This window comes from Epinephelus lanceolatus, chromosome 3 (assembly GCF_041903045.1).
Source record: "Epinephelus lanceolatus isolate andai-2023 chromosome 3, ASM4190304v1, whole genome shotgun sequence".
NCBI classification, from domain to species: domain Eukaryota; kingdom Metazoa; phylum Chordata; class Actinopteri; order Perciformes; family Serranidae; genus Epinephelus; species Epinephelus lanceolatus.
Window position 1 is genome coordinate 9,129,226 of NC_135736.1, and position 27,470 is coordinate 9,156,695.

General features: G+C 40.8%; 3 protein-coding genes across 4 annotated transcripts; 1 reads left to right on the forward strand and 2 right to left on the reverse strand.

The window, feature by feature from the left end:
• The first annotated feature begins 1,179 nt into the window (after positions 1–1,179).
• Positions 1,180–8,789, forward strand: polr1e (RNA polymerase I subunit E). The gene is made up of 11 exons (XM_033624541.2): positions 1,180–1,308; positions 1,549–1,652; positions 1,791–1,867; positions 1,961–2,102; positions 2,207–2,351; positions 2,545–2,655; positions 2,799–2,895; positions 2,988–3,121; positions 3,221–3,302; positions 5,009–5,140; positions 8,504–8,789. Exons 1-11 carry the CDS (start codon positions 1,233–1,235, stop codon positions 8,667–8,669), a joined length of 1,266 nt encoding a protein of 421 aa, XP_033480432.1. The 5' UTR covers positions 1,180–1,232; the 3' UTR covers positions 8,670–8,789.
• On the reverse strand, positions 8,785–17,201 carry fbxo10 (F-box protein 10). 2 transcript variants are annotated; one of them, XM_033624539.2, is made up of 11 exons: positions 16,845–17,201; positions 15,793–16,423; positions 14,812–15,636; positions 14,445–14,594; positions 14,055–14,191; positions 13,467–13,537; positions 13,179–13,331; positions 12,719–13,069; positions 12,314–12,624; positions 12,016–12,203; positions 8,785–10,919 (listed from the first exon to the last, which is right to left on the reverse strand). In XM_033624539.2, the coding sequence occupies exons 2-11, from the start codon at positions 16,375–16,377 to the stop codon at positions 10,739–10,741; spliced, it is 2,952 nt and encodes a 983-aa protein (XP_033480430.1). In that variant the 5' UTR covers positions 16,378–16,423; positions 16,845–17,201; the 3' UTR covers positions 8,785–10,738. The 2 variants fall into 2 exon arrangements, with proteins under 2 accessions (XP_033480430.1, XP_033480431.1); XM_033624540.2 differs by having other exon boundaries at positions 12,314–12,621; positions 16,845–17,181.
• Positions 17,202–23,543: 6,342 nt separating this feature from the next.
• On the reverse strand, positions 23,544–27,120 carry LOC117255753 (interleukin-8-like). Its single transcript, XM_033624921.2, has 4 exons — positions 26,962–27,120; positions 26,628–26,757; positions 25,506–25,592; positions 23,544–24,818 (listed from the first exon to the last, which is right to left on the reverse strand). The coding sequence occupies exons 1-4, from the start codon at positions 27,011–27,013 to the stop codon at positions 24,806–24,808; spliced, it is 282 nt and encodes a 93-aa protein (XP_033480812.1). The 5' UTR covers positions 27,014–27,120; the 3' UTR covers positions 23,544–24,805.
• Between the last annotated feature and the right edge of the window lie 350 nt (positions 27,121–27,470).

Consider the following 27,470-nt stretch of genomic DNA (forward strand, 5'->3'; position numbering starts at 1 on the left):
GCAATCATTGATTACACTCAGACGGGTTTTCCCAACCAGACTCACAGGGTGGCGCTGTGCTTCACTTCCATACCCGTGACCTCGCCGAGGTGAAGGGTTGCAGTTACACGTTTCACCACAGGGTGTCGCTGTTGCAGCTTCAGAGCCAAAGATTACAGCGAGTGTTCACCCTCTGAGTTCACCCTGAGGAAAAATACTACTCTCTTCCCATGTGGGTTAAGCATTTATTTTATAATTGATCAACTAAGTTTAAGACGGAATTTATTGCCCTCTTCCTTACATTAGTCTATATATCAGTCTATATTAATGCACATCTTAATAGGGACCAATTCATTGTGTGTGAAAATAAACCAGATTTTGATTAAAGGCAATTTCACATAGGCCTACACAAAATAAATGTTTTAAGACTTCTCTCATATAAATATATATGATATGTAGATTATTGCAGACTAAAAACAAACAACAAAGTATGTATATAATTGTGTTCAGAGTTTTTGTTTAATTTGTTGTCTGGTAAATCTGCTGAATAATAGGATTCTATTCATTTGTTTTACCCCGTTCACCTTAAGGTGTGTCCCCTAAACATTTACAATAATGCAGTTTCCATTCTTTGTCTTCTTCTCCTTATTATTATCATATTACTTTTGTTTATTTACTATATTTTACATGATTTGGAATAAGGCTTGCATGTAATGCATGTTGATCTAGCTGCTGAATTATGTTTGTAGATACATTTCAATAAAAAAACAGCTTTAGTATGAATACTAGCATTTGTATCATGAATCATAATGCAATGGCAATTACAAAGAGATCAAAGAAAATCAAATAACATAAATTATATTAGAGTTCATATAACAACAGTAAGGTGATAAGGTTTATTTAGTTGTCATTTTACAACACATGGTTGCATAAAGAAATGTAAGTTAATGCCCCTTGATCCTAAACACACATATACAAACACACCTATATAAAATATTTAAATTGAATAGAATTAAATGAAATAATACGGTTACTTATATATAAATCCTCACTGAATTATAATGTACAACTGTTTAAAAATATATTACTCATAGTAATAATGTACTTAAGTTAGCACTGAGGAACACATTCCGTATCGGTTTTCAATGAGTCATTGTATCTTGGCCTGAACGAGACTCTTGACGAACACGGAAGTACAAAGGAGTGAAGCGAACACGGAAGTACAGAGGAGTGAAGCCTCTTGCGTCAAACTCATGACAACAACCATGGCTGCCTCCTGCTCGTTGGTGTGTTGTGAACAGGACAAGGAGTCCGACAAAGCAGCTATAGGTGACTGTCTCACATTTGTTGGCTATGAAAACCTTTTAGAAGAATATTTTCATTGTACTTGTGTCAGGAAATTTTAGGTCGTGCTCAGTTTCTCTGTTTTAAACACTTGTTTGCACTGCACACGTGGGTGCTAGCAACAGAGCTAGCTGTTCAGTGTTGTGCCTGACGTTAAATATCTCAGGAGGGGAAACGGCGTGAGTATAACGTTATACATGACTTTGGTTTATCTTTTTTTCACAGTCCGCTTCTCAAACGGCAGCGTGAAAAATGCAGGCAAACTGGACATAACCATGTACAAGAACACAGATGAGAGTAACCCCAGAAAGAAGAGCAGACGGATAATGGTGAGAAAGATAGCGGACTGCATTCATCCTCAGCACTATGTATTGTCACTGTACCTTACATCCAGAAGACTCTTTCAGGTTGTGCAGCTCTACTTGAAGCTCTTTGATGACTGCTTTGCTTCTGTTTTGTCTGTCCAGGTTGCTGAAACAAACAGACTGTCCTATGTTGGGAATAATTTTGGGGCGGGGTCCATGAGATGCAACAGCCTTTGCAAGTAGGTTTAAGTAGCTTCTTTTTAGATGTGTGACTTCTGCACAACTGCCACTGTGGAGAGAAGTATTGAGTGTGATGTTTGGTATCTGTTCAGATATTATGTCGGAGTGCTGAACAGACAGACAATGCAAATGGAGGTGCACAGTGCTCAGATCTTCAACATGCAGCCTGCTATACCAGGAGAGACAACAGAGGCTGCGAAGCCCCAGGACACTACTCAGACTTACAGAGAGAAGGTACGATGATTTGATCTGGCCTGTTTTCCTCATCACAAGACAAGAATGGGCTCAGATAAGAATGAAGTTGGCACTAATGTCTTACTGTAACATTTTGTTTTTAGGTTGACTCATTGATTGAGGCGTTTGGCACCAACAAACAGAAGAGAGCTCTGAGCTCCCGCAGGCTGAATCAGGTGGGCAGTGATACCCTGCATCAAGCAGTGGCTAAGGCTGCCACCAACGTGATCGACCAGAAGGGTCTGGAAGGTAAGTTACATGCAGTTACGGAGACTGGAGTCAGTGGTGAATGTCTGCCAGGGGCGTAAAGTGGGGGGCCAGTGGCCCCTTCCCTACTTTCAACGCACTTGCTCAGACAATACCTATCTTTGAATTCAGCCTTTACAGAGTACTGTTCTTGTGTCAATTTGTTTATCATATTTATCTTGTCTTTTCCCCTCAGCTCTACAACAGGAAGTGGCTGAGACAGAGGCCCAGGGAGACCTGGCTCTCCATCTGCCTCCCTGCAATGCAAACGCTGACAAACCTGAGAACGTCTACCTATTTGACGATCGTATCCTTCATTTTGTGTGTGTGTGTTTTTGTTAATAATGGGATGCGAAAACTGTAGATGGCGGAACAGATAATGTAGTTGGAGGTGTAAGGTTGCAACAGAGTAGTTTTTTTCATATCTCCATCCTTAATTAATATCCACAGTCCTGAGTCCTGTGGAGTTTGGGGCTTTGGAACAGGCTGGTTCCAAGATGGCTGCACTCACCTCTGAGGAGCTGCAGAAGATGAGAGATGATGGAGGGTAGGGTGATAAAGGACTCATGGTCACTGAGACATTTACATTTTGTGTCTTTGCATTCTCACTTTTATTTCTACTTTTCCTTTTTATGTAAGGTGCTTGTGTGTTGTAAAGCTCCTGGAGAACATGCCAACTGCCGTGGAAGAAGCCAGAGATAAAACAGCACGCTGTGCCTTTTACCTTTCTATGCTCCTCAAACTGGCACGGCAGAAGAACATCACCCGCAAGTGTAAGTCATGTTGTTTGCCTTCATCATAAATTTATTAAAAATGTTCCTACATACATCTCTGCAGCACAGACTCATTGCGACTTATGTTTCCATGTACAGTTGGGCAGGAGGAAGGCTGTCCTCGCATCATTCAGAGCAAGCTGCTCAAAACATTCACCATGGAGACTTTTAACAATGGCAGGTATGATGGAACTTTTACATGTTTTTTTATCTAGTAAAGTATCTGCAGGGACAGCATCAGCTTTTATATAATAAGCGCCATGTGGACATGTAATACATAACCACTAGGATGTGCCTTGAATTTAATTTGAGTTAAATTTGCAACTTATTTATTTAAAATCCATTGAAATCACTTTTCACTTTCCATGCCATATCTCAGATTACTATGAACAAAAGTAGCTATACATTTGTCTCTTACACTGTTTTGCACCACTTTAACACCTGGATATACACTGCCTGGCCAAAAAAAAAGTCACCACCAAAAAAAAAAGGTCATACACTCTAATAATTCGTTGGACCGCCTTTAGCTTTGATTACGGCACGCATTCGCTGTGGCATTGTTTCGATAAGCTTCTGCAATGTCACAAGATTTATTTCCATCCAGTGTTACATTAATTTTTCACCAAGATCTTGCATTGATGATGGTAGAGTCTGACCGCTGCGCAAAGCCTTCTCCAGCACATCCCAAAGATTCTCAATGGGGTTAAGGTCTGGACTCTGTGGTGGCCAATCCATGTGTGAAAATGATGTCTCATGCTCCCTGAGCCAGTCTTTCACAATTTGAGGCCGATGAATCCTGGCATTGTCATCTTGGAATATGCCCGTGCCATCAGGGAAGAAAAAATCCATTGATGGAATAACCTGGTCATTCAGTATATTCAGGTAGTCAGCTGACCTCATTCTTTGAGCACATACTGTTGCTGAACCTAGACCTGACCAACTGCAGCAACCCCAGATCATAACACTGCCCCCACAGGCTTGTACAGTAGGCACTAGGCATGATGGGTGCATCACTTCATCTGCCTCTCTTCTTACCCTGATGCGCCCATCACTCTGGAACAGGGTAAATCTGGACTCATCAGACCACATGACCTTCTTCCATTGCTTCAGAGTCCAATCTTTATGCTCCCTAGCAAATTGAAGCCTTTTTTTCCGGTTAGCCTCACTGATTAGTGGTTTTCTTAAGGCTACACAGCTGTTCAGTCCCAATCCCTTGAGTTCCCTTCGCATTGTGCGTGTGGAAATGCTCTTACTCTCACTATTAAACATAGCCCTGAGTTCTACTGTTGTTTTTCTTCAATTTGATCTCAACAAACGTTTAAGTGATCGCCGATCACGATCATTGAGGATTTTTTTCCGGCCACATTTCTTCCTCGAAGACAATGGGTCCCCACTATCCTTCCAGTTTTTAATAATGCGTTGGACAGTTCTTAACCCAATTTTAGTAGTTTCTGCAATCTCCTTAGATGTTTTCTCTGCTTGATGCATGCCAATGATTTGACCCTTCTCAAACAGACTAACATCTTTTCCACGACCACGGGATGTGTCTTTCGACATGGTTGTTTAGGAAATGAGAAGCAACTCATTGCACCAGTTGGGGTTAAATAACTTGTTGCCAGCTGAAAGATAATCGCCCATGCAGTAATCATCCAATAGGAGGCTCGTACCTATTTGCTTAGTTAAATCCAGGTGGCGACTTTTTTTTTGGCCAGGCAGCGTATTTGTTTTCTACAAACACACTGTACACATACTGTAGGTTTACCAATATATTTGTGTGTATTTGTTGCACAGATTTTATTAAAAATACATTTTCTCTGGATTGGCTTCTCAGTCTTTCATATAAATGCACAGAAATGTCACTTTATCACCTTCACCTTGTCCTTTTAGGGTCCAGAACATGGTGTCAGCATCAATGCGTGCCAAATTAGCAGCTTACTCTCTGGCCCTGCTGTTGCATATGAGTCACATGACTGCTGACCTCACATTACTGCACCGTGACCTGGGAATCACTGAGGCCAGGTAAGATAAAAAAGGCCAAGTCTGCATTTACTTTTGTAAACTTATGCATGTGCATTGTTTCTTAAATGTGTATCAAATTGTGTTGCAGTATGTTTATACTTCACCTGCACAGTGACCACTTGTATATCAGTTACTCGCTGTGTGTTACTGTGAATTTGTTTCATATCCTTCCACGTCAAACGGAGAATCCAAAAAGGTGAACAATTTTCATAAATTAAGTTAATGGGAACCATGTATAACAATAGTAAAACTATATTGAAACATCTGTTTACAAACTCCCACACGACTCTTGCAGTGTAATCCAAGTCTCATTTATCCAGTCATATGCTTAGCACTTCCCGAACAAATGCATTTTCACTATACATTACTATTTAAAACACATCAGTACAAACAATTTTATGCACGGCAGAGTAGCGTACCTGGACATGTGTGCTGTTCGTAGGTGGAAGTGTTTTATATTGTAAGATTTTAATGAAAATTCAGGGTTTTGGAAGTACTGACCACACAACTGGACTAACAAGACCTGAATTTCACTGCACAAGTTGTGTAAGAATTTATAAACTGATGTTTTGATATAGTGTTGTTGTTGTTAAACATGGTTAACTTCAGTTCATGAAAGATGTTTACCTTTTTTTGGATTCTCTGTTCACTGTGGTGGCGTGTAAATAAAACAAAGTTGTCTTCACAAAGTCACCATAACAGGATGAGTAATTTACATACAAATGGCCATTTTGTGTTTAAGTATTCTTTTAATAAACACAATATTAGTGCTAAATCAGTGATTCTCAACCCAGGGTCCCGGAACCCCCAGGGATCCTTGAGGGAGTTTCAGGGGATTCCTAGAAAATGGGGAATAGTTTATTTTCACTATATTTAATTCACTATAGAAGTGAGCCCAATGTGAACAAGAGTTATCATAAGAGTAACTACTCTGATCATGGGTTTCACTTCCTCCATGGTTATCTTCCTCAACTTAAGTGCAAAGAGCAAAAACAAGCTTTCTAGGATTGTCAACCTTGCAGGGAAAGTGATTGGCAAGTCACAGAAACAACTCAGCAATATATTTGACAGTGCTGTATGCAGGAAGGCCAAACATATAATTGCCCATGCCTCACATCCATTACACTCCAGTCGCAACATATATAGGAAATTCTTTATTCCCTATGCCATACAGGCAATGAACACAGACTGACTGTGTCAGGGAACACTACTGTTTTATAAGTTGCAATCAAAATTATTCAACCCCCATTGCATATTAGGCCTATTGGCAAAATATACAATTTCTCTGCTGTTTGCAATAAACAAATTACACAAGAACTGTTTAAGTAGTTCAATGAAACTAATATTACAAGGGTTTTGATCCAAATTCAACACAAAATGCTACTTTTAATGACTACTGCAGTCTCAAAATTATTCAACCCCTTCATGACAAGCATCTTCAGTACTTAGTAGAGCACCCTTTTGCTGTTACGACCTGCTGCAAACGTGATGCATAGCCAGACACCAGCTTCAGACAGCGTTCCTGAGGAATCTCAGCCCACTCCTCATGGGCAATGGCCTCCAGTTCAGTAATATTCTTGGGTGTGCGTTTTGTAACCACCTTCTTCAAATCCCACCAGAGATTTTCTATGGGGTTCAAGTCAGGCGACTGTGACGGCCACTCTAGAATCTTCCATTTCTTCTTCTCAAACCAAGCCTTGGTGGACTTTGAGGTATGCTTGGGATCATTATCCTTTTGGAAGGTCCAATGATGCCCAAGCTTCAGCTCCGTCACAGACAGCATGACATTTTCACCTAAGATTTCCTGATACTTGACTGAATCCATCGTGCCCTCCACACGCTGCAGGTTTCCAGTGCCAGAGGCAGCAAAGCAGCCCCAGAGCATCACTGAGCCACCACCATGCTTCACTGTAGGCAGGGTGTTCTTTTCAGCATATGCTTAATTCTTCTTCCTCCAGAGTTCCAAGAGTTCCAGTTTTGTTTCATCGCTCCACAAAACAGAATTCCAAAACTTCTGTAGCTTATTTATATGGTTTTGAGCATATTGGAGCCGACTTTTCTTGTGCTTTTGGGTCAGTAGTGGTGTACGTCTTGGAGTCCGGGCATGGAGCCCTTCAGTGTTTAGTATGCGCCTTATTGTACAAACTGAAACCTCAGTGCCTGCTGCCACCAAGTCTTGCTGCAGGTGTTTTGCAGTCACTCGAGGGTTTTTGACGACTTGCCTCCTCAGGAATCTGCTGGCAGCCGCTGATAGTTTCCTCTTTCTGCCACGTCCAGGTAGTGTAGCCACTGTTCCTTTAACTTTGAACTTGTGAACTATGCTTCCAGCTGTATCTCTAGGAACATTCAGAGCTTTTGCTATCGTTTTGTATCCTTTTCCTTGTTTGTGCAAGGCAATGATTTCTTCTCTGAACTTTTTGGACAATTCTTTTGACTTAGCCATATTTCTAACATGCAATCAAACGTCACTCTCAACAAACCCCTAGCCAGTTGATGTATTTATGTGTTCTATCTCAAGCACACCTGAACTAATGAAGCCCTTGATTAGTTGCATCAGGTGTGCTTGAGACAGGGGGTTGAATAATTTTGATTAGTTGCATCAGGTGTGCTTGAGACAGGGGGTTGAATAATTTTGAGACTGCAGTAGTGATTAAAAGTAGCATTTTGCATTGGATTTGGATAAAACCCATGGTAATATTAGTTTTATTAAACTATTTCAACTGTTCTTGTTTACTTTGTTTATTGCAAACAGCTGAAAAATTGTACATTTTGCCAATAAGCCTAATATGCAATGGGGGTTGAATAATTTTGATTCCAACTGTAAGCTGTGCTCTTGTTTACTATTTATACAACTTATTGCTCTTATTTGCCTATTTATACTATTGTAGCATATATATTGTAAAATTGTAAGCTTTTAATCATGTATTGTGTTGTGTTAAGGGAAGCAAAATACAAATTTCCAATGAGGTGGACAATAAAGTTATGTATCTGTCTTTCTGTAGCACACAATTGTAAAATTTCGTTCTGAGGTACATCTAACAACCCAGATCCAAAAGAATCTTATTTAATGGGGTTCTGTCACCTAGTGTGTATCAAATAGGGGTCCTTGACATGAAAAAAGGTTGAGAGTCACTGGTTTAGTAACAGTGGAAGACTGTTTGTTAAGGTCAAAGGTCTTGACTCAGCTGCATGTATTTATGCAAAAAAAAAAAATTGCTTTCTTTCTGCTTGTGGTCATTCATCACATTTTGAGCTGACACATGATCACACCGCATAAAACTGCCACTTTCAATATGCGGTTTAGTAGAGGAAGTCAAGTATAAATGTCACTGAAGTGACTGATCTTTTTGTGTCTTCCTACAGGATGACTGAAGTAGCAAAGTCAATGGGCCTGACCCTAATTAAACCATACCGAGGAAAGGCTGAGGAGGCCGGACTGCAGGACACAAACCGGCAGGCCTCTCTTGTTCTACCTCTGGTCAAATATGATCAGTTCACGGAGCGACGAAAACGCAGGAAAATGCACTGAAGATCAGGATGAGAAAAGTCAGTAATTGGATAGAGAGTAAGGACTATCAGAATTGGAAATGCCACAAACAAGAGCTGTTTATGAATGCATTTTGTAGACAAATAAAGTGGTGGACTTTGACTGGTACATGATATCATTTTTAATGCTTACTGTGCAAGATACAAAAAAAAGCAGTGATGAGCTTTAAACAAATTCTAGATGAAAGAAAACATCTAGCTGATACAGTCAAACGTATAGGCACATTTGTAGACGGCACATATTGCACACTGAGCTTCATTTTTCCTTCTATAATTGGCTATTACCAGGTGAGTCTGTGTGGATGTGTCAGTGTTTAGCATGTTGACAATATCTGGAATGCTAACTTGTCATCCCTCAGTGAATTTCATGAAGTCAAAGAAAGCTGAGGTGCATCCCATGTTAAAAACACACAGGACATGATTCGAAAAACAGACTAACCTGTAAATAGCTCTGTGCAAGAAGCAGAAGCTTAAAGGGATTGTTTGGATATTTTTTAAGTGGGGTTGTAAGAGTTAATTACCCATAGTCAGTGTATTAACCTTCAGTAGATTTCAGTTGGCACACCCCCAGTTTGGAGAAGCAGACAGGAGTGCTGACATAGAAGCTCAGAAATGTACTGCTGTGAACAAGGGCAGCAGAAAAACGCATTTTAGCCACTTAGAAAAATTACCAGTTTAAATGTACGCTACATTGAGAATATTTTCACCGCTTTACCTTGCCTTCAGATAGCCCCCTACCTTTGGCACTACATTTTCTCAGCTGTAAAACTTCCAGGGGATCCAGATTTCACGACTTTTCCAGACCTGGAATATTTTATTATGAAATTCCATGACTTTTCCAGGTTTTCCATGACCGTGGGAACCCTCAACATCCATATTCCTACAAATAAGTGCAACTTTACTGTGCACTGTATTATGCTGCAGGTCAACTATTTGGCTCAGGCTTTCAGCAGCTAAGAGAAGAGACAACAAATAGAAGAAAATTAAAAAACAGTGATTATGACAACGGCAAAATGTTGATCACTGTGGGGACAAGACGATACAGAGGAGGAACTTTTACAAAGGGAGACTGATCGAGCTGGCAGAGAATTATAGAATGTATGAAAGTGTAGAATTACAGAAGTTCTATTGTGAAAATGTATTGCTTAAGGAGAGGGCTGTCTGACAACAAGGTGAAGTGGTGAAAATACTCTAAATATGGCATCCACTTAAACTGATAAAGATTTTTTAGATGGCTTTTTAAAATTTTGCTGCTGCCCATCTAAAGCAGTACATAGCTTTCATGGTGGTACTGTCTGCTTCTTAAAATGAAGTGTGCTCTACTGCAGATAATACACTAACAATGGACAAGCACCTCACACGGCCCCACTTCAAACAATCCGAACTAGCTAACTAAGTTTAGCTTTGTTTTCTGTTTTGTTTTTCTGCTTTTTTGCATATACACTTCACACTATGACAGCTCCTTCCCTAGCTACAACCAGTCATTGAATAAAAAGTCCAACAAGGCACAGCTGTACTTTGTAGCATGGTTGAAGCTGGCATCTCTAAAGCCTTTGACTCCTGCTAGGATTTATAAAAAATGTGCACTTCCCAACCAGCGAGTCTTGGAAGCAAACTGACGAAACCAACAAAGTCTACAGCAGGTCTGTACATGAATATGAAATCCGAATGGAACAGAACACAATTAAGTTAAAGCTTCAGTATGAAAATGGTTGAATAAGACGAGGGATGATGACGGCTTCACTTCAATAGTCCATGATTGATGAGTGCACTGGCATTTAATCATAAAATTACAAAAGTCTGATTTCAGATTTACAAAATGTGCCACCCTTATGTACTGCAAGGTGGATGACCCCTTAAGTGGTTATACTCAGAGCAGCCTCTTACTTCTTTGACAGTTGCTCAACCTCAACAAGAGGCCATGATTTTGGAAAGTCTTCTTTGAGGAAGGTCAGAGTGTTCCAAATGTACGATGCACACCATTTCAAAAGCAACCAGATGCTGACCTCTTTAGAAAGTCATTCATATTGGTTTCTGAGTGCCTGCCAGCATTCACAGGATGGAACAGAACATGCTGCCACTGTGGCAACCGCTTTCTACAGTGGCGCTGATCCTGGTCGTCATGGAAATTCCAAGTCTGGAGGGATACTGGGATGAGGAGAGGCCAGAAGGGGAGCTGGGCAGCGGACGAGGTGGAGGGTTTTCCAGAACCCAAGGAGGAGCAGATGGAGAGCTACAAAATGCAAAGAGATAAACAGTAAGACGAAATGAGATGGTTTTTAGACAGAAGGATCAGAAGCAGTGCAGATGTTAAACCTGCAATAACTGATTTTTTGAAGTCATGAACACAACACTAACATATCACCCTTTTAAAATGATATGGTGAACTTGCCAACAAACGTTTATGTACACATCCAGCATTTACAGAGCAACATCATTCATTTGGAGTTGTGTTTCTGTCCAGCTGACAAATTTAAATCCAATATTCACTCAGTTTCAGCTCAGCTTTTGGTCTGTACCAAGTCTTGTGGGGGTCTTTAGCTAGCAAATGCTCCACTATGTTGACCAGCTGGTGGCTTACTGTGTCTGTCTGCCATTCTGTGCTGAGTAGTTAGTGTACAGTGAGTTTTTAGAGCTTTCTTTTTTAAATGAAAACAGCTGCTTACAGCTTTTGAGAGCACTGAGTGAACCAAAGCTCTGGACCCCCAGTCAGCGGCCGCAGAGGCAACCCAAAGCCAGCCAGTGCAAAGCCCAGCTCCAGGGAACCAGACAAGACCCAACTCCCCACTGGATCAGCAAACTTTCTGTTGCTGCTGTTACACAGGTTCCGCAGCCCATCAGCCTGCTGTACCACCCGGTGCTGGAAGGCTGAGGGGCTACAGGTGCTGACCGAAAGTTTGTCCAGAGCTGCTGCCCACTCTCCTCCACTGTGGGGCAAAGGGACTGTGGGGCAGCTAGCTAGCTATTTCTTGTCTCATTTGTGGTCTGACATACAGAGAGAGTGAGGCAAGGAGGGGCTGAGTGAATGTCCTGCACACAACTCTATAAAGTAAGATTAAATAAATCAGTGTATGGGAAACAAAGTTATTGTATGAAGTGTGTTCACATGCCCCTGGTCATTTGGTGGGAGGGGCTTAGGACAAAGAGGGGAGAACTGCAGGAGGAGAGTCCATTTTCAAATTCTGTTTTGTTTTGCCTTTTTTCAGGTTTCTGCCTACCCCAGCTTAAGTGTGTGGACACTGACAGCAGATAGAAAAGGAGAATAAGTACAGACAGTAAAACCACTGATGGTCTGAATCTCTGGCACTTTCTGCTGGTTGCCTAGTTACCTGTTATTATGCCTTAGAACACTGTTGTTGCGCAACACACAGCTTTCATTGCCAGGATCCATATGCAGCAGTGCCTTTTTGTTCCCAGGGTTACCCTGGAACAAGAGATTGTCATGGACGACACCTTTTACTGGCCCTAGCACAGCGACGCCACAGCTCTGTGCTGGCTGGACACGGTTGCGCAATACCTAAAGATAAAAATGAGAACACCATAGAAATGTATAGAATCCATGTGTTAATATTTCATGAAGATGTTATGTACAGTGTTGTAAGAGTATCACGCCTCAGTCCATCTCACCTTAACATCAGCACTGCCAGAGACTTGGATCCCGTATCCACGGTTTCCAACCACATCATTCTCCACAATCTGCCCGTTACCACTGAAACTGACTCCATGGCCGCAGTTTTTATAGATGCCGTTACCACGAAGCTCCACTCTACAGTCTTTCTCCACTGTAACACCACCTCGACCATTTTCAAGAACGCAGTTTGTAACCAGTCGGGTCAGCTGACTGCTCTGCAGCACAGCTATGCCTGTGCCACGGTTACTGTTCACAAGGTTAGCAAAAACATTCAGGGGCTCACTGCTTTTCACGTACAGACCAACTGCTGCAGAAATAAGGAAGGAAAGATGGAGAGAACATTAGACACAGGAAGTGAGTGTACTTACACCATGTAATGCTCATGTAATGTCTATTATTACCTCCATTGTGGCTCATGCAGTTGCTCTCTACCAGGGCCACACTGATAGAACGACGGGCAGAGTGGCGCTCATCCTCACTGTCCAGATCACTCTCCCATGCAAACAGTTCCCCCTCTTCATTCAAGTTCTCCTGACCTTCTCTCCCTTCTCCTTCCACCCCCCTCCTTTCCCCGCTGCCTGCTTCACCACCAATCCCATCCTGCCCCGGCCAGTTCCCCTCCCTGGCCTCGATGTTCTCTGGATCTTTCCTGCAGAACACTGCCAACCCGTACATGCAATTATGGGTTATGTAGTTCCCCAGGAGCTGCGGGAGGCTGGATGACATAACCCACACACCACAGCCTTTGTTACCTGAGGGAACAATAGGAAGAAGAGAAATAAAACATCTGTGTCCTTGTTAGTGAAGATGAAAGCAGAGGTGAGCTCTTATGTCTGCCATTATCAGGCTGAAAGTACACACAGTAGACATGGTTTCCCTCAATGAGTCCCCGGCCTCTCTCTCCCACCACAACGCCGTCTGAGTAGCCATAACAGATGAAGTTGTTCCTCAGGATGGGGTCACCTCCTCTGCGAATGTCCACACCCCCCCACTGGTTCTCTTTGATCACATTCTCTGGAATTAAAATGTATTTATATGTGAAAAAAATAAGGTTTCAGAACCATAACTGGTGTTTTCCTTTTTATATGCAGCAAATCAATGGGGGGAAACTAAGAACCCACATGGCGTGTTTTTGTGAAATGTTATCACCTGTTATCATCCCTCTGCCATTCTCGTTTATAGCAATCCCTGCTGCCTGACCCTGGAAGATGTGATTCCCACTAAGAAAGAGACAGAGGGAAAGAGAGTGAGGAGAGAATGTGAGTGGACCAAGAGCAAATATTGATGTCAAGGACGTTGCCATGCAGTCAACCTTGGGGGGAGCCAAATTTGGCATATAACATAACAAGGACATTAACATTTGTTGAATACACCTGTGAGCTGTGAGCTACTAGGGTACAGCAACACCACTTAGACAAATCACATGCAAAGCTACAGTAAACCATAATACTAGAGCCAGTAGTTATAATAATTGTAACACTTGTTTGTTTGTGTTAGCAAATGCACCCATCATCTGTTCTGATCTGCTCATATCACTCTCTTACTGTAAAATGCTAGGTTATATATAGCAGCAAAATATATATACCACTGCACTACATTGCAGCAGTCATAGTAATCGTGAAGTTGCTTGAGTGAAATTATCCAGCCATGTGACACCCCATGTGTTACATTTGAAGCAAGCCGTAGTAGGGACTACACATTCCTGTGCAAGTTAGATGTTTGTGGATTCCAGCCCACCTGACCACAGGATTTCCGCTGAAGAGAATATACACGCCCGCTTCCTTGTTGTTATAGATCTGGTTGCTCCGAATTGAACCTTTGCCATTGCCAAGGACAACAACCCCTGAACGCAAACCACTGTGTATTTTGTTGCACTGTGAAATGAAAGACAGAATGAGAGTGGAAAAATGGAGCAGAGAAGACGATCAAACTAAGAGCTGTTTGGAGATATACCTACTGATTTTACAAACAAATCAAATGCGAGCCTCTATCCATCACTTTTATTGTGTTTCATAAATGTCTGTTTGATATAGTGGTAATCTGAAAAAAGCATCTCATGCATGCCAACTAACTATCAAATGTGTTTGTTTCTTCCTTGACTTCCATAGACAGTGGCGCAGCAATTACCACAATGATAGGGTTAGCCCCTTTCCGGATGTCCAGCCCCGCCTCCCCATTCGAGTGGATGTTGTTTTCTGCAATGAGGCCCTGAGCGGAGAGGCGCAGGAACACACCTGATGCACGGCACTCACACACCTCATTTCTAAGCATCACTATCTGAAGGAGATAAGGGAGAAAGAGAGGGAGCTCAAGTAGCACTCAGAACAGGAAGCTGCTGCTTAATTACTCATGATCTGAGCTGCTTCCTCGGCTTGATACATGACTGAAGAAGGTATGCAGCCTGTAAAAGTCATTGTAAAAATGCAGTTTAAATGTGTTGAGATACAATTTAACACTCCATTAGTCTGAAGAATGTTATAATGATCATATTTACTGTGGAGTTCTGGATGCAGCGGACAGCATAGTTCAGCCCACGGAAAACGTTGCCCTCCAGCCGAGCTTGTCCGTAATTAGACAAATGCACGCCACCCTTTCCTTCCCTGAAGAGGCAGCGTCTGAGGATACAGCCAAGGGTGGAGGCTGCCAACATCTGAGCCTCTGGGTCCCTGTCTAGTTCCTGCTGAAAGGTGAGGGGTTCAGGGGTCACAGACGGTGGATCCGGGGAGGAGGCCGGTGGCAGAGAACCATCTGTCCGAGGCTTGAGCAAATGGGATAGGCCATGATTGTCACAAGAGATTTTGTAATCCAATATAAGTGGGTTTTTGGTGTTGTTAGTTCCTCCTCCATCTCGGTTCTCCTCTCCGTCACTGTGGTCGCCATCACTCCAGCCGTCTTCAATCACCGTGCCCTGACACACTGCATCTACTCCAGTCCTCCTCTGCCAGTCTTCTATGCTCACATGCTCCTTTTTCATATTAGCACTTGGCGGCTGATGCCCACCTGTGGAGCCAGCCGGAGGGGCTGTGGGAGGGCTATGGTTCCCAGATGGGCCACATGAAGGGAACGTCCTGGCCAGGGCAGCCAAGTGTTTACAAGCCCAGTTCCTCTCTGACACTGGAGGACCTTCAACAGTCACAGAAGCTGTGTCACTACCAGAGAAGTCACAGCTGTCCAACAAACTGAGCACAACGCCCAGCAAGTGGGCGGAGCTGCCTTGTGAAAAGGAGCAGAAGCGAGCCTGACAGGTTCCTGGGCCACGGACTTGCAGCTGAGCCCCCTCAAAGTTGCAGTTATCGAGTTGGACGTGACCCCATGATGTCTAAAGTGAAGCGAGGAGAGAAATGTGACTGGAGTGAGATTAAGCAAGGAAGGAACAAAATAATAGATTATATGATATCTGAGGTGAGCAGTTATTCTGACCACTTGATGAGACATTACTGTAACAAAGAACCATCATGACAAGCTGTTACATCACCTTGTAGACCACAGTGGAGAACCAGGGTGGCATGAACACCAGATTACACAGCCTGGCAGTAGGGCACTGCTGCTCCATACACACCAGGAGGGCCACCTCGCCCAATCGACCCAGCCCAACCAGCTCCACAGGCACCTTCAGCGCCACTTCAGCCTGCTCTTCATACACCCCTGGATGGAGAACTACACGATCATATGGCCCCGCCACCCCAAGGGCACCACGTAGGGTCTCAAACTCACATCCAGCCCCTACATGCCAAACCCTGCGGTCTTTTCTACGACGGAAAAAGAGGAGGCAGGCAGAGGACTGGAGCTCTGGCCCATTTTGAGTCCAGGTGCGGGTGGACAGGGCGTGCTGCTTCAGGGCCTCTCTCCAGGACGGGGGCTCCATATGGGGCTGACTGGGCCAGTTGGGATGTCTGCACTCGGGGCAGCCTAAGCAGAGCTGTCTCCAGCGGGTGTTGTCTAGAGAGAGGATGAGCTCCCGCCAGGCGCGGCACACCTGGCAGCAGCGGCCCAGGTCAGGGAGCGGAAGATAGGCCAAGATAACTCTCCACAGCTCCACGGGGAGGCTGCCCACCTCCATGGCAGCAGAAACACCGGCTGGGGAGCACCGCGACGGGAGGGGGCACCTGGAAACAGTCACATGCACACATGCACGCGCAGTTTACGTAACAGGAAACCGCGAGCGTCGACCGTTACCAACAATAACACACAACTGAGCTCGTAAATGACCACACAGATAAACAGTCAATGCTACAGGGACCAGCCATTACTGTAACTAGCTAAACTGTTAATTTAGCAGGAAACAACACGTAGCAAACTAGACATGACGGAAATGACACCGCGAATTCTGTAACCTTATTTTTACTTTACGTGTCTCCTATCTTCACCTGTACGTACAATACTGTGTTTAAAGTTTGCTACAATTAATAACGGTTAGCTAGCGAGGCAACTTCACGCTAGCTATTTCCAAACCTTGTGTAACTAACGTTAGCCACAACATCAACAAACACATGAAAGCATCGTATACGTCATAAATTAAAGCCTTACCTTTTACCACTTTGCCATAGTTAGATGAATCAACACATGCCTGCTGGATATTTAGATAATATCTCTGGCGTTACATGTCTTTCCTCACTGCTTCCAGAGTTCATAACAGCCCATGACTGCAGATGTGCCATCGAAATGGAGTTCAGACGATTGCTTCCAGTTTACGGCAAGAAACAAACAGAGGTGGTCCATCTTCCGCTTCCCAAAAGTGGGCGTGCACCTCATGGAAGGAGACTGCTGTTTGGTTAACATCGTTGTTATCCTCAGTCGTCTGTCATACATGTGTGGTTGAAGCTGATGCTACAGAGAGCGGGTGGCGCGTTAGTCCAACCCCATCTTGCGTCTCACATCTCTGCCTCCAGCCTCACCCTGGTGAAGTATTACTACAGAGCCTTTCACAATTTTACACCATTGTGGGGATCTGATTACTAATCATTTAGATCCTCAACTTGCCGAAAGATATTGTAGTCAAACTCACACTCACTGTCAAAACATTATCAACCGACAGTTAGAAAGAATGAACCATAAAATGTGTGTGTGTCTACCCTGTCACTGACATGTAGGCTACTTTTTAATATTGTTAAAAGTGTACCATAAAAACAAGAGTCACAGTTTTAAAAAGATATGATATTTCGTTCAAGTTGTATACATTTTAATGTAATATAATACAATTTTTAAACAACCAGACACAATATGGCACAATTTTGAACCAAGAATGTAGAATGACACTTTCTCATTTCTCATTTGCAAACTATTTCCCTTTAAATAAATGATTATTTTATTTTATTTTATTTTATTATTGTGCCATGCATAAATAATATGCCCAGCCCAAAAAGGCATGCAAGACACCATAAAAAATATAGAGAGAGAGACCAGAAACCAGAGTAGCGACATAAGTTATAGTCAGTACTAATAAACCACCCTGATGTTTTTTCCAAGCTTCAGAAACAAAGTTAGCCAGCCCTACAGACATTAAGATTAAACAACGATTACATTCTGTCATTGTCAGTGCACTGACGATTAATGAAATTTCATTAAGTGCAGATATTCTTATCATATTAAGGACAGTACAGACGAAAATTAATTAATTAATTCTCAACTTCTCCTGATTCCCATAATTCACACAACCTGTTGTCCCGTTGGATGTTTTTAAATCTGCCAACTTCAAGGGCCAGAGGAAGGATTCTTGTTCTCAGCTGTGCAACTTATTTACCTTTGACTCCTTGATAAGTTTGCTATAACATCAATATATATAACAACATATAACATCAGTGCAATTATTGTGCTTGATTTGTATATATTTCTCTCTCTCTCTACTCTAGCAAGTAACTTTTCTTCTGATTGTGTTCATGCATTCATATATTGTACGTCAGCTTCTTCAAAAACACCATGAAGCTCTGTAACGCCATGAAGCTCTGTAACAATTCAGTAATTGTTTGAACATTTTTAAAGGACTTGCTGTATGTGTGTTGAGAAGGGCTGGGACAAGCACCAAAATGATCACCATCATCAAAACCCAGGTAAGACTTCAGGAGACAGGTGTCTAATCTTGTCTTGTTTTCCTTCTAATAATTGACATGGATTCTGAGAATATAGTGTCAGTAATCTTTATTCATTGTGTCACTGCCTTTGTGCAAACTTCAGCACACATAACAGCACAAATATGTATTTATACTTTGTGCTGTTCTGAAACATTTATTGTATCTTACTGTAATAGTGTGAATATGTTCAGATGCATCCAGTGAGTGGTTGTGGAGAAAGCCCTTGTTTTACATACAGTGCAATCTGCTGTTGTTTATTCCTCCTCCTTCTCTTACAGGAGGACTTTGGCAAGGCTCTGAAGGATGCAGGAGACCAGCTGGTGGTGGCAGCTTTTACATCCCAGTGGTGTCCACCCAGCAAAATGACTGAACCTATCTCCAAAGTAGGTTTTTACTTGCAGCTGTAGCCCAAATATCTAACTTTGCCAGACTTGTTCTGACTAGGTTTTGAAGGTAAAATTTTTACTTCAGCTGCTCCTGAGCACAAGATGACCATACATCAGTGATTTTACAGATACTGTGTAGCTTAGTAAACAAGGTTTGGACTCAAAAGGAGAACGGTGGTCAAATAGTCAGAAAAAGAATGTCCTTTTTCTTTTCCTATACACTTTGTCTTGACCTTGATGGAAAATGTCATGAGGTCAAGGAAAGATATGAAGGAGAATTCATGAGGTCTTAGGAAAAGACAACTGCAGTGCTAAGAGAATCCGACTACACTTACCCATTTATGCAACGGTGGATGTTTTTTGATGAGAGTCACTTTCAATGTTGCTGCAGGGAACTGTGGGACAGCATTATCTCCTTTACTTTTGTAAAGGATGATCCAGTGTACCCTATGCTAAAGGAGATAACAAAGGAAGCATTGAAGCACCTTAGCATTTAGAGAATTTGACCAGCTCTTATCATGGCTGCCACTTAAAGACTTCATTTCATTCAGATAGGAACCTTCCCAAGCAAAAAAGACATCTCAACCTGTCATTACGATTGACAGGTTGAGAGCATGGGTTGGTATCTCAGGGACTACCCTCCAGTGGTATTCTTCATACTTTTCTTTCAGAAATGTTGTTGTGTCTGCTGATGGCTTTGTCTCCTCTCAATCATCATCCATGTGTGGGCTCTATTATAGGACCACTTTTATTTTGTCTTATCAGCACATTATCAAACAGCATGGTGTTTTATTTCATTGTTGCACAAATGATACTCAGCTGTACTTGTCCTGCAAACCTTCTGAAGGAGCTTAATTATCATCACTGCATTATTGCCTTGCCACGGTTAAGGATTGGATGGCTGTAAAAGTTCTTCAGCTAAACTCCTCTAAAATGGAAAACCCTATTATAGGCCCTCAACACACTTGAGGCCAAGATTTGCCTGCACTTGGAGCTCTAGCTCAACATCTTGTTCCTTCAGAACCTTGAGATTGTTTTTGATAACAACCTCAGTCTCGAGTCCCATGTAAATAGGCTAGCCCAGTTGTGTTTTTTCCATTTGAGAAATATTGCTAGAATTAGATTTTTTATTAAATTTAATGATCCTAAAAGAGTTATCCTTAACCAAAACATGACTCAAGGGTGTCCAAATTGCAGCCGCCAGACTTTTAAGTAAATCACATAAGCATGGTCGTGTCTCCTCTTATTTAGCTTGCCCTTCACTGACTGCCTGTCTGTTTTAGAACTGATTTTAAAATGTTAGTCTTGACTTTTAAGGCCTTCCATGGTATGGCACTGAGCTACCTGGCTGAGCTTATAAATCATTACTTACCATCCCGTAACCTGAGGTCTTCTGATAAGGGTGACAGAGAGTTTGCTTTTAGGGCTCCAACCCTTTGGAATAGCTCACCTGTGGAACTTAGACAAAAGAATTCACTGTCCTCTTTTAAATCGTCTCTTTAGACTCACCTCTACCATCTGGCTTTTTCTTAATTTTTCTTAATAATTTTTTTTTCATCTGTTATAATGGTTGTTTTAAAAGGTGCTATAATAATAATAATAATTATAATTATAATTATAATACTAAACTATTAATTAATTATTAGTTATTATTTCAACAGGCAAACACTAGCAGGCAGAGACAAAAACTGGATCACAATGGCAGGGAACGAGGGGAAAGGCCTGGTATAAATAGCTAACTACTAAGCTTATAACCAAATGGAAAACAGGCGTGCAAATGGGCATGGGAGTCAGGTGTGGTTTATGCAGGACAGGTAGGAGTTGCTGGATCTGAAATGAAAGTTGTTGCTAGGCACGAATTAAGAGCTAGCTGGCATTGGAAGGTACTTTATATTTTGTTAACTCAATAAAAACTAGAATTTCAAGGCACTCTTAATTTCCTCCTTTATCTGCCTTCCATTCTACAATAGAATTGATTTCTTTTCTTTCGACTAATTGCCATTCTTTGTTTTTGCCCCCAAGGGAATGTCAGAGAAGGTAGATGTTGATGATGTTCATCCCTCTGGTTTCAACAATTCTAATAACTTTTTTTTCCTTTTCTCCCCAGCATGTGGATGGACTTGCTGGAGGTAATATCTCATAGCTACAGGAGAAGTTGGCAAATTTGAAATGAACTGCAGGATTTAGTTAGTATGTTTGGAAATTCTGGGATTCTCACTTGAATATAAAATAATATGGTTTAGTAAAGATGTACACATTGGTGGTCTGACATAGTTACAGTAAAAAAGTGGGCGAAACGTGGACTAGGTTTTAAGTAAGCTAGTAATATTAAGCTTTGCAGTAGATAAATGACAACTCGGAGCATCAATGGGATGACTTTAATGATTCTAACTATTTCTATCATAGATATTAAATGGAAATAGATAATGCCAATGGTCAAATCCAGTTCAGTTTCTTTTAAATAAACAACATCACAACTAAACAGTTGACCTACATGAACTGAGTGCCATTTGCCAGAAACAGCACCACTTATGAATTGAGATTGCTTCGCTGATAGCTGGATTGGGAACAGCATTGAGCTGTTGCTGTTGGCTTGTTGTTTCACTTTTCATTATTAGGTACAGCTGTTTTCCTTGTAAGTGATGAAAGACTGTTTAACTTTGGGGTAATGTTCCACTAAAGTCATGCAATGTCAGCTGCTAATGAGGGACGAGTGTATTACAGCCACACAAAAACATTATAGTCCTGATGGTGTACATCTTTGTCCAAGAGGTGGCGGTGTCCTGCCACTGAGAATTTTAATCTGATGCCACCGGTACCCTGTTCTTCATAATACAACCAGGGAAACCTTGTTTAAAATGTTGTATACCAAATTGTATTTTCAGGACATTTAATTGTATTTACACCATCACAAACAGAAAAAACCCTAAAAACTAAGCAGAGGAGAGTGGAGAGGTCAATGTTTTTGTCTCTACGATGCAGGACCTACAAAATGTGAAGGGGCTGAGATGTGTTTATTGAGACAGTGCTCTTCAAGAAAGACCTTTAAGGGAAAAAAATCCTCTGAAAACAGCATTTGGTGAGTTACTGTGCGTGCCCTTTCAAGAGACAACATCAGAGATCATGTCTGACCTCTAGGTGAGATTAATGTGGAGTCTAGTCTGAAAATGTCACGTTTAATCAAATTGAACATATTGTGTTTGGTTTCCATTTACAGAGTTTTATCATTATCGTTGATGTGACTTGGTTTGCACAAAGAGCCTAGTTGGATATTTGGATGTGTGGCATAATAAATTCAAAGATAGAAAAATGTGGCACTGGGCAACATTTAAAATACTGTATAAAAAAAGTCTACATTATTTTATGTTTTTCAACATCATTTCTTTTTATTGCTAGATGTTCTACAAAACCAGAGAAAAATCAACTGTTTTGACAAAATCTTGGATTTGAATCATGACTTAAAACATGAAATGTAACACTTTATATTAAGGTACACATGCTCATTAGTAACTAGTGCATGTTCATAGCATATCGGTTCTTTATCAGTCATATGAAGCACTTAATAATGTCTTATTTTGCCCTACCACTTTCTACAACTAGGCCATTAATTAAGACTTTCCCCCCAGTAACCTCCCAATTACTGCTTATTGATGGGAAGTAAGGAAGTTGCTGTACATTTACAAGTACAATCTCCATATGCTTTGCTCAGTATGGGCCTTATAAGGTGGTAGTGTCACCTTTTCTCTTAATAACATTCAATAAATATGGTCGTTAATGCTTTCTATTAAGGTCATAGCTGTGGCTAAGGAGGTAGAGCGGGTTGTCCACTTATCAGAAAATCGACAGTTCAATGCCCAGCTCTTCCAGTATGCATGCTAAAGTATCCTTGGGCAAGATATTGAGACCCAGTTTGCTGACAGGCACCAGTATGTAAATGTGTGTGAATGGGTGAATGTGATAAGTAGTGTAAAGGTGCTTTGAGTGGTCAAAAGACTAGAAGGGGATCATACAAATGCACGTCCATTTACCATATCATGCATTATAAGCAAATTCATAAGACATTATAATGCATTTATAAGGCTCTTTATAAATGCTTAATAATCCCCAAAAACCCAAAGAAGCATAAAGTCAACAGACAAAATTAAAATTAAACATTTTTCCACTAAAAGATGACACATTTGCATGTGCCTTATTTGTATGTTGTTTTGTTTTTTGTTTGTTTGTTTTGCTTTTTTGTTTTTTTTTTATAACATGTTCGATGTGAGAAGCAAATTGACTGACCAGCCAGTATTCCAAAACTGGAAAATAAAGATGGCTTTGATAATTGCTGTGTTTTTACTTGCAGCCAGCAGATACAGCTCATAAATCCTCATAATTGTATAATAGTATCATACAATTGCTATATACAGTCACTTCACTTAAAGCTCACAAAGCCCTACCACAGTGTATTATTGTTTATAAGACATTATTCAGTTTCAGAAACTTAGAATGTGTAATCTGTTCTGATACATTAGAGCAGTTCTCCATGTATCTTTGTAAGTGGCTGAAGTGATGGTAGTTATAATGTGCTTTAACACAGGACTCAGATTCTACTTTCAAACACTGTTGCCACTTTGGTATGGAGGTATGAAGCATGATGGATGCTGAATTTATTATAGTCCACCACTATATTTACAAACATTTATAAAGAGTTGTATGAAGCCTTATAAATGCATTATAATGTCTTCTGAACGTGCTTGCATTACAGACATGACCTTCAAGGAAAGTGTTACTTTATGGTTTATTCTTCTTTATTCTCATTCAGTGGTAGAGGAACAAACGCAGCACACATTTTTTTTCCAAACATATCTGTTAAACAATGTTATGCCCTATCATGTAATTGTAGTAGTATTGTGCTATCAAAGATTTACTTAAAGTGAAGAGGAAGCAACTTCAGAATAGGGAACATGTGGGTTCATAAGTGTCAGACTGCTAGTGAATTAGTTGTGAGCGAGACCTCACTTAAGAATGGGCAACACATTCTGAGTAAGAAAGACTTAGAGTTATTTGGACAGTTTTAACACCTATAGTTTTTTGTTTTGTACATTAGAATATATCATATTTATTAAATCTCATTAATGGAGAATGTCTGGCCCATACTGAGTAAAGCACGTTGAGATTGTAATTCATGTACAACAACTTTCTTACTTCCTCTCAAATAGCAGTAATAAGGAGGTTAATGAGGAAAAACTCTTACTAGAAACTCTGGCCTAGTAGTTATCAGATATGGTAATGCAGAATAAGGCATTAATAAGTGCTTGATAATGACTAATAAAGGCCAATATGCTACTGATATGCATGCTCATAAGAAACTAGTTAATGGTGCATGTGTGTACCTTAATATAAAGTGTAACCAATATAATGACTGAGAGAGACATTAACAGATTATTGGTTTGTAATTAATGCCACAATGTATTCAAAAAATTTGTCTTAATCTGAAAATGTATATGCATGTTTTTTGAAGACATACATACATTTGATTTTGATGATTAGAAATAACTACTGTATATAATCTATAATCTGCGAATAGAAAACTTGCAAACAAAGCTGATACATAAAACACATCATACACTGACACCACACTTGAATTTCATTGTCCTGCAGTCTGCTCAATAAACCAATATACTATTTATATTGTGCATTTACCCTACAGTTTTAAAAAAAAATTACATTTAATATACAATTTGAAATACAATTCTTTTAACTGCTTACAAAAATAGCTCTTATAAAGTGAGTAGACATACAATGTTTAACGTATTGCTCAAAACCTAGATTTGTGTCACCACACCTTTATTTGTTGCTGACACAGGAAATGGAAAAGTTGGGTAGATGGTCAACCTTGCAGCTGCCACATGGAGCTTTCCCATTAAGAAACATTTTCTCTCTGTGCTCCATCAGTGCAATCCATGCTTCCACCTTGAGCTTCAGTGGTGATGAAGATGTGTCCAAAATGTTTTTCTTTCCCTCTTAGCCAAATCTGTAAAGAGTTTGTTCTTCAAGATGTCTGCCTACAGAGAAAAAAAAGTATGTTATAGAGTAGACAATCATCTATACTCATACTGAATATGGAATTGGTGGCAGATGATTATTTGCTCACTATATGATCACAATTACTTTAATTCAAAATATGAAATTGCTGAATTGATTAAAAAAAACACTAAGTAAAAACACAAATTCAACAAACAAACAAACAAGCAACTAATTCAATACCATGGCTTCAAATGGAATTTAATCATTTCAACTTTGCTTTTATTTCCTAAGTTAGAGGAAGTTTTTATGAATAAGACTGGGACTTTTCCTCAGTTGGTGTCTGTGAGGAAGCTGCCACCACTTGTTTTCAACACACTTAGCCACTTAGTGACTAATAGTTAACCACCTTCCTGGAAAGTTGAATGTTAAGCAAAAGTGACTTAAGGGGACTTAAATTCAGCAACATCCTCATCTTTCCCTGATCTGTGACTAACCATGTAAACAATGAATAACTTACTGAATAAAAGCCATAAAAAAAGCTAGAGTTGCCTTTGGGTCAACACTAAACCAATAAAATCCCCTTGTGTACCTACGTGCCAGAGACTGTGCTGTCATATTGCTATCATCTGTGTACCACATGAATAATCTAAATTCCTCTGGTTCATATGAGGTCTGTTCTCATCTATCTATCCACATTCACAAAAAGAGAGTAAAGATATACTTACCTAGTCTGTGTCTTTTTAAGCACTTTTTTGACCCAAGGAGCATCAGGGTCCAGACAAATCTTTTGCCCATCCGTTTTAAGAGTGGCACTGCAGGATCAAAGACAGGTCAGAGTCATCAGCTGCAGGAATATTCCCCTTAAGACCTAGTTATTTTACACCAGACCCATTAAAAGGATAGTTCAGATTTTTTTGGAGTTGTATGAGGTATTTATCCATAGTCAGTGTATTACAAACAGTAGATGTCAGTTGCTATGCCCCCATTTTGAAGAAGCAGGTTGGAATCTGACATGAAAGCTAAGCAATGTACTGTTGTGGAGGGGTCAGCAACTACATGTAATTCAGCCACCTAAAAAAGCCCCCCCCCCCCTAAAAAAATCAGTATCAGTCTAATTGGACGCTATATTGAGAATATTTTCATTGCTTTACTTTGCTGTCACGCAGCGATTTCCAACTGGAAAATGAAGCCAGACACCATTGAGAAAAACGGTGATTTAACATTAGTGAACACAGGAGCCGCTGGTCTATGCCACCTCGATCCGTTACTTTGTTTGTGTTATTGTGTGACTTTGGCTATTAAAAGGGGTTGTGTGGATTCAAAAAAGTCACACATTAACACAAACAAACTAACTGATCAAAGCAGCAGTAGACCAGCAGCTCTCGTGTTTGGCGAGCTAAAATGACTGTTTTTGTCAATAGAGTCTGGCTGCTTTTACCAGAGCATGGATGTGGAACTGAAGCCGTTATTGGCTTCCCCACTGGAATGGGCTGTCTGATTAAATGGTAAGGTGCTGAAAATGCTCTCAATATAGCGTACATTTACACTGATATTGATTTTTTTAGCTAGGACATTTTTTTAGGTGGCTAAAATTTGTTTTGGTGCTGGCCCCCATCCACAGCTATACATTGCTTAGCCTCTGTGTTGGACTTTAGCCTGCTTCTCCAAACTAGGGACCTAGCAACGGACATCTACTGTATGTAATGCACTGGCTATGGATGAATACCCCGTACAACCAACTTTAAAAAAAATTGAACTGTCCCTTTAAGACACAGGTAAACACCTCAGGCATGCTTTGTGAGTACAGATTAACAGAACAACTGTTGAACTTTGGCCCCAGGACTCACATAATCTCAGTGTCCTTGCAGTGGGAGCTGGGAGGGTTCACCTCCACCTGTCCTATGTAACGACCAATGGGCTTTCTCTCCTTGCTGAGGCATCGACATCTCTGAACCAGTGGATGATCCAGACTTTTACCTGGGGTTGTAAGAGGTCAGAGAAGGATATCAACTATCTGGACAGAAACAAGGCAAAGCAAACTGCTGATTGCTAAATGCAGATCACAAACAGGCACTTGACACAAATCACAGAGTGCATGGATGCTGGCAGCAAAGAGAGCGAGGCATTCATACTGGGACAAAACTATTCCGATTTAAAAAGCAAATGACAGATTAGACTCACCCTCAGGGATTGTCAGGAGAACCAGGAGTGCCACAACAGTAATGATAGACATATTTGCTCTGAAGCTGAAGTCAGAGACACAATCTAATTCATAAGAAACGGTATTAGTCAGTAGACTGCAAACATTTAAGCTCAGCTGTTCCCTCTGCAGTTGTTTCTACTCTTATACCATTTGTCCCTCCCCTTATTTCAAGGAACCAATCTTTTTTTTCATTAGCAGTACTGGAGAGAAAAGGATAATGCATTAGTTTTGGAGTAAAGTACTACATTTAGTATTGGTTCCCATAAGAAAAAAAATCTCATTAATTAGTGGTTATTTAGATTCATAGGATTTAGCTTTTTTTCATGCTTCTTTTTTTTCAGGAAGTATTTTATATACGACATTTACTGGAACTCACTGCACTGGTTCCAATTAACAAGCCTGTGTGAAATTTTAAGTTGCTGTTTTTCAAGAAAACAAACATAACAGTTTTCCCGCAAAAACAGATTTCCTATGAAAAAGTCAGGTC

Excerpts from the sequence above, each read along its gene's own strand:
- polr1e (XM_033624541.2), top strand. The coding sequence starts at position 1,233 with ATGACAACAACCATGGCTGCCTCCTGCTCGTTGGTGTGTTGTGAACAG. Across the intron at positions 1,309-1,548 it reads GTCCGACAAAGCAGCTATAG|TCCGCTTCTCAAACGGCAGC; the intron begins GTGACTGTCTCA and ends TTTTTTTCACAG. Across the intron at positions 2,103-2,206 it reads CTCAGACTTACAGAGAGAAG|GTTGACTCATTGATTGAGGC; the intron begins GTACGATGATTT and ends TTTTGTTTTTAG.
- fbxo10 (XM_033624539.2), bottom strand. The coding sequence starts at position 16,377 with ATGGAGGTGGGCAGCCTCCCCGTGGAGCTGTGGAGAGTTATCTTGGCC. Across the intron at positions 12,204-12,313 it reads CTGGCAGTGCTGATGTTAAG|GTATTGCGCAACCGTGTCCA; the intron begins GTGAGATGGACT and ends TTTTATCTTTAG. Across the intron at positions 10,920-12,015 it reads GTTCTAAGGCATAATAACAG|CTCTCCATCTGCTCCTCCTT; the intron begins GTAACTAGGCAA and ends TGCATTTTGTAG.
- LOC117255753 (XM_033624921.2), bottom strand. The coding sequence starts at position 27,013 with ATGTCTATCATTACTGTTGTGGCACTCCTGGTTCTCCTGACAATCCCT. Across the intron at positions 26,758-26,961 it reads TCTCCTGACAATCCCTGAGG|GTAAAAGTCTGGATCATCCA; the intron begins GTGAGTCTAATC and ends TTACAACCCCAG. Across the intron at positions 25,593-26,627 it reads TGCAAGGACACTGAGATTAT|TGCCACTCTTAAAACGGATG; the intron begins GTGAGTCCTGGG and ends TTGATCCTGCAG.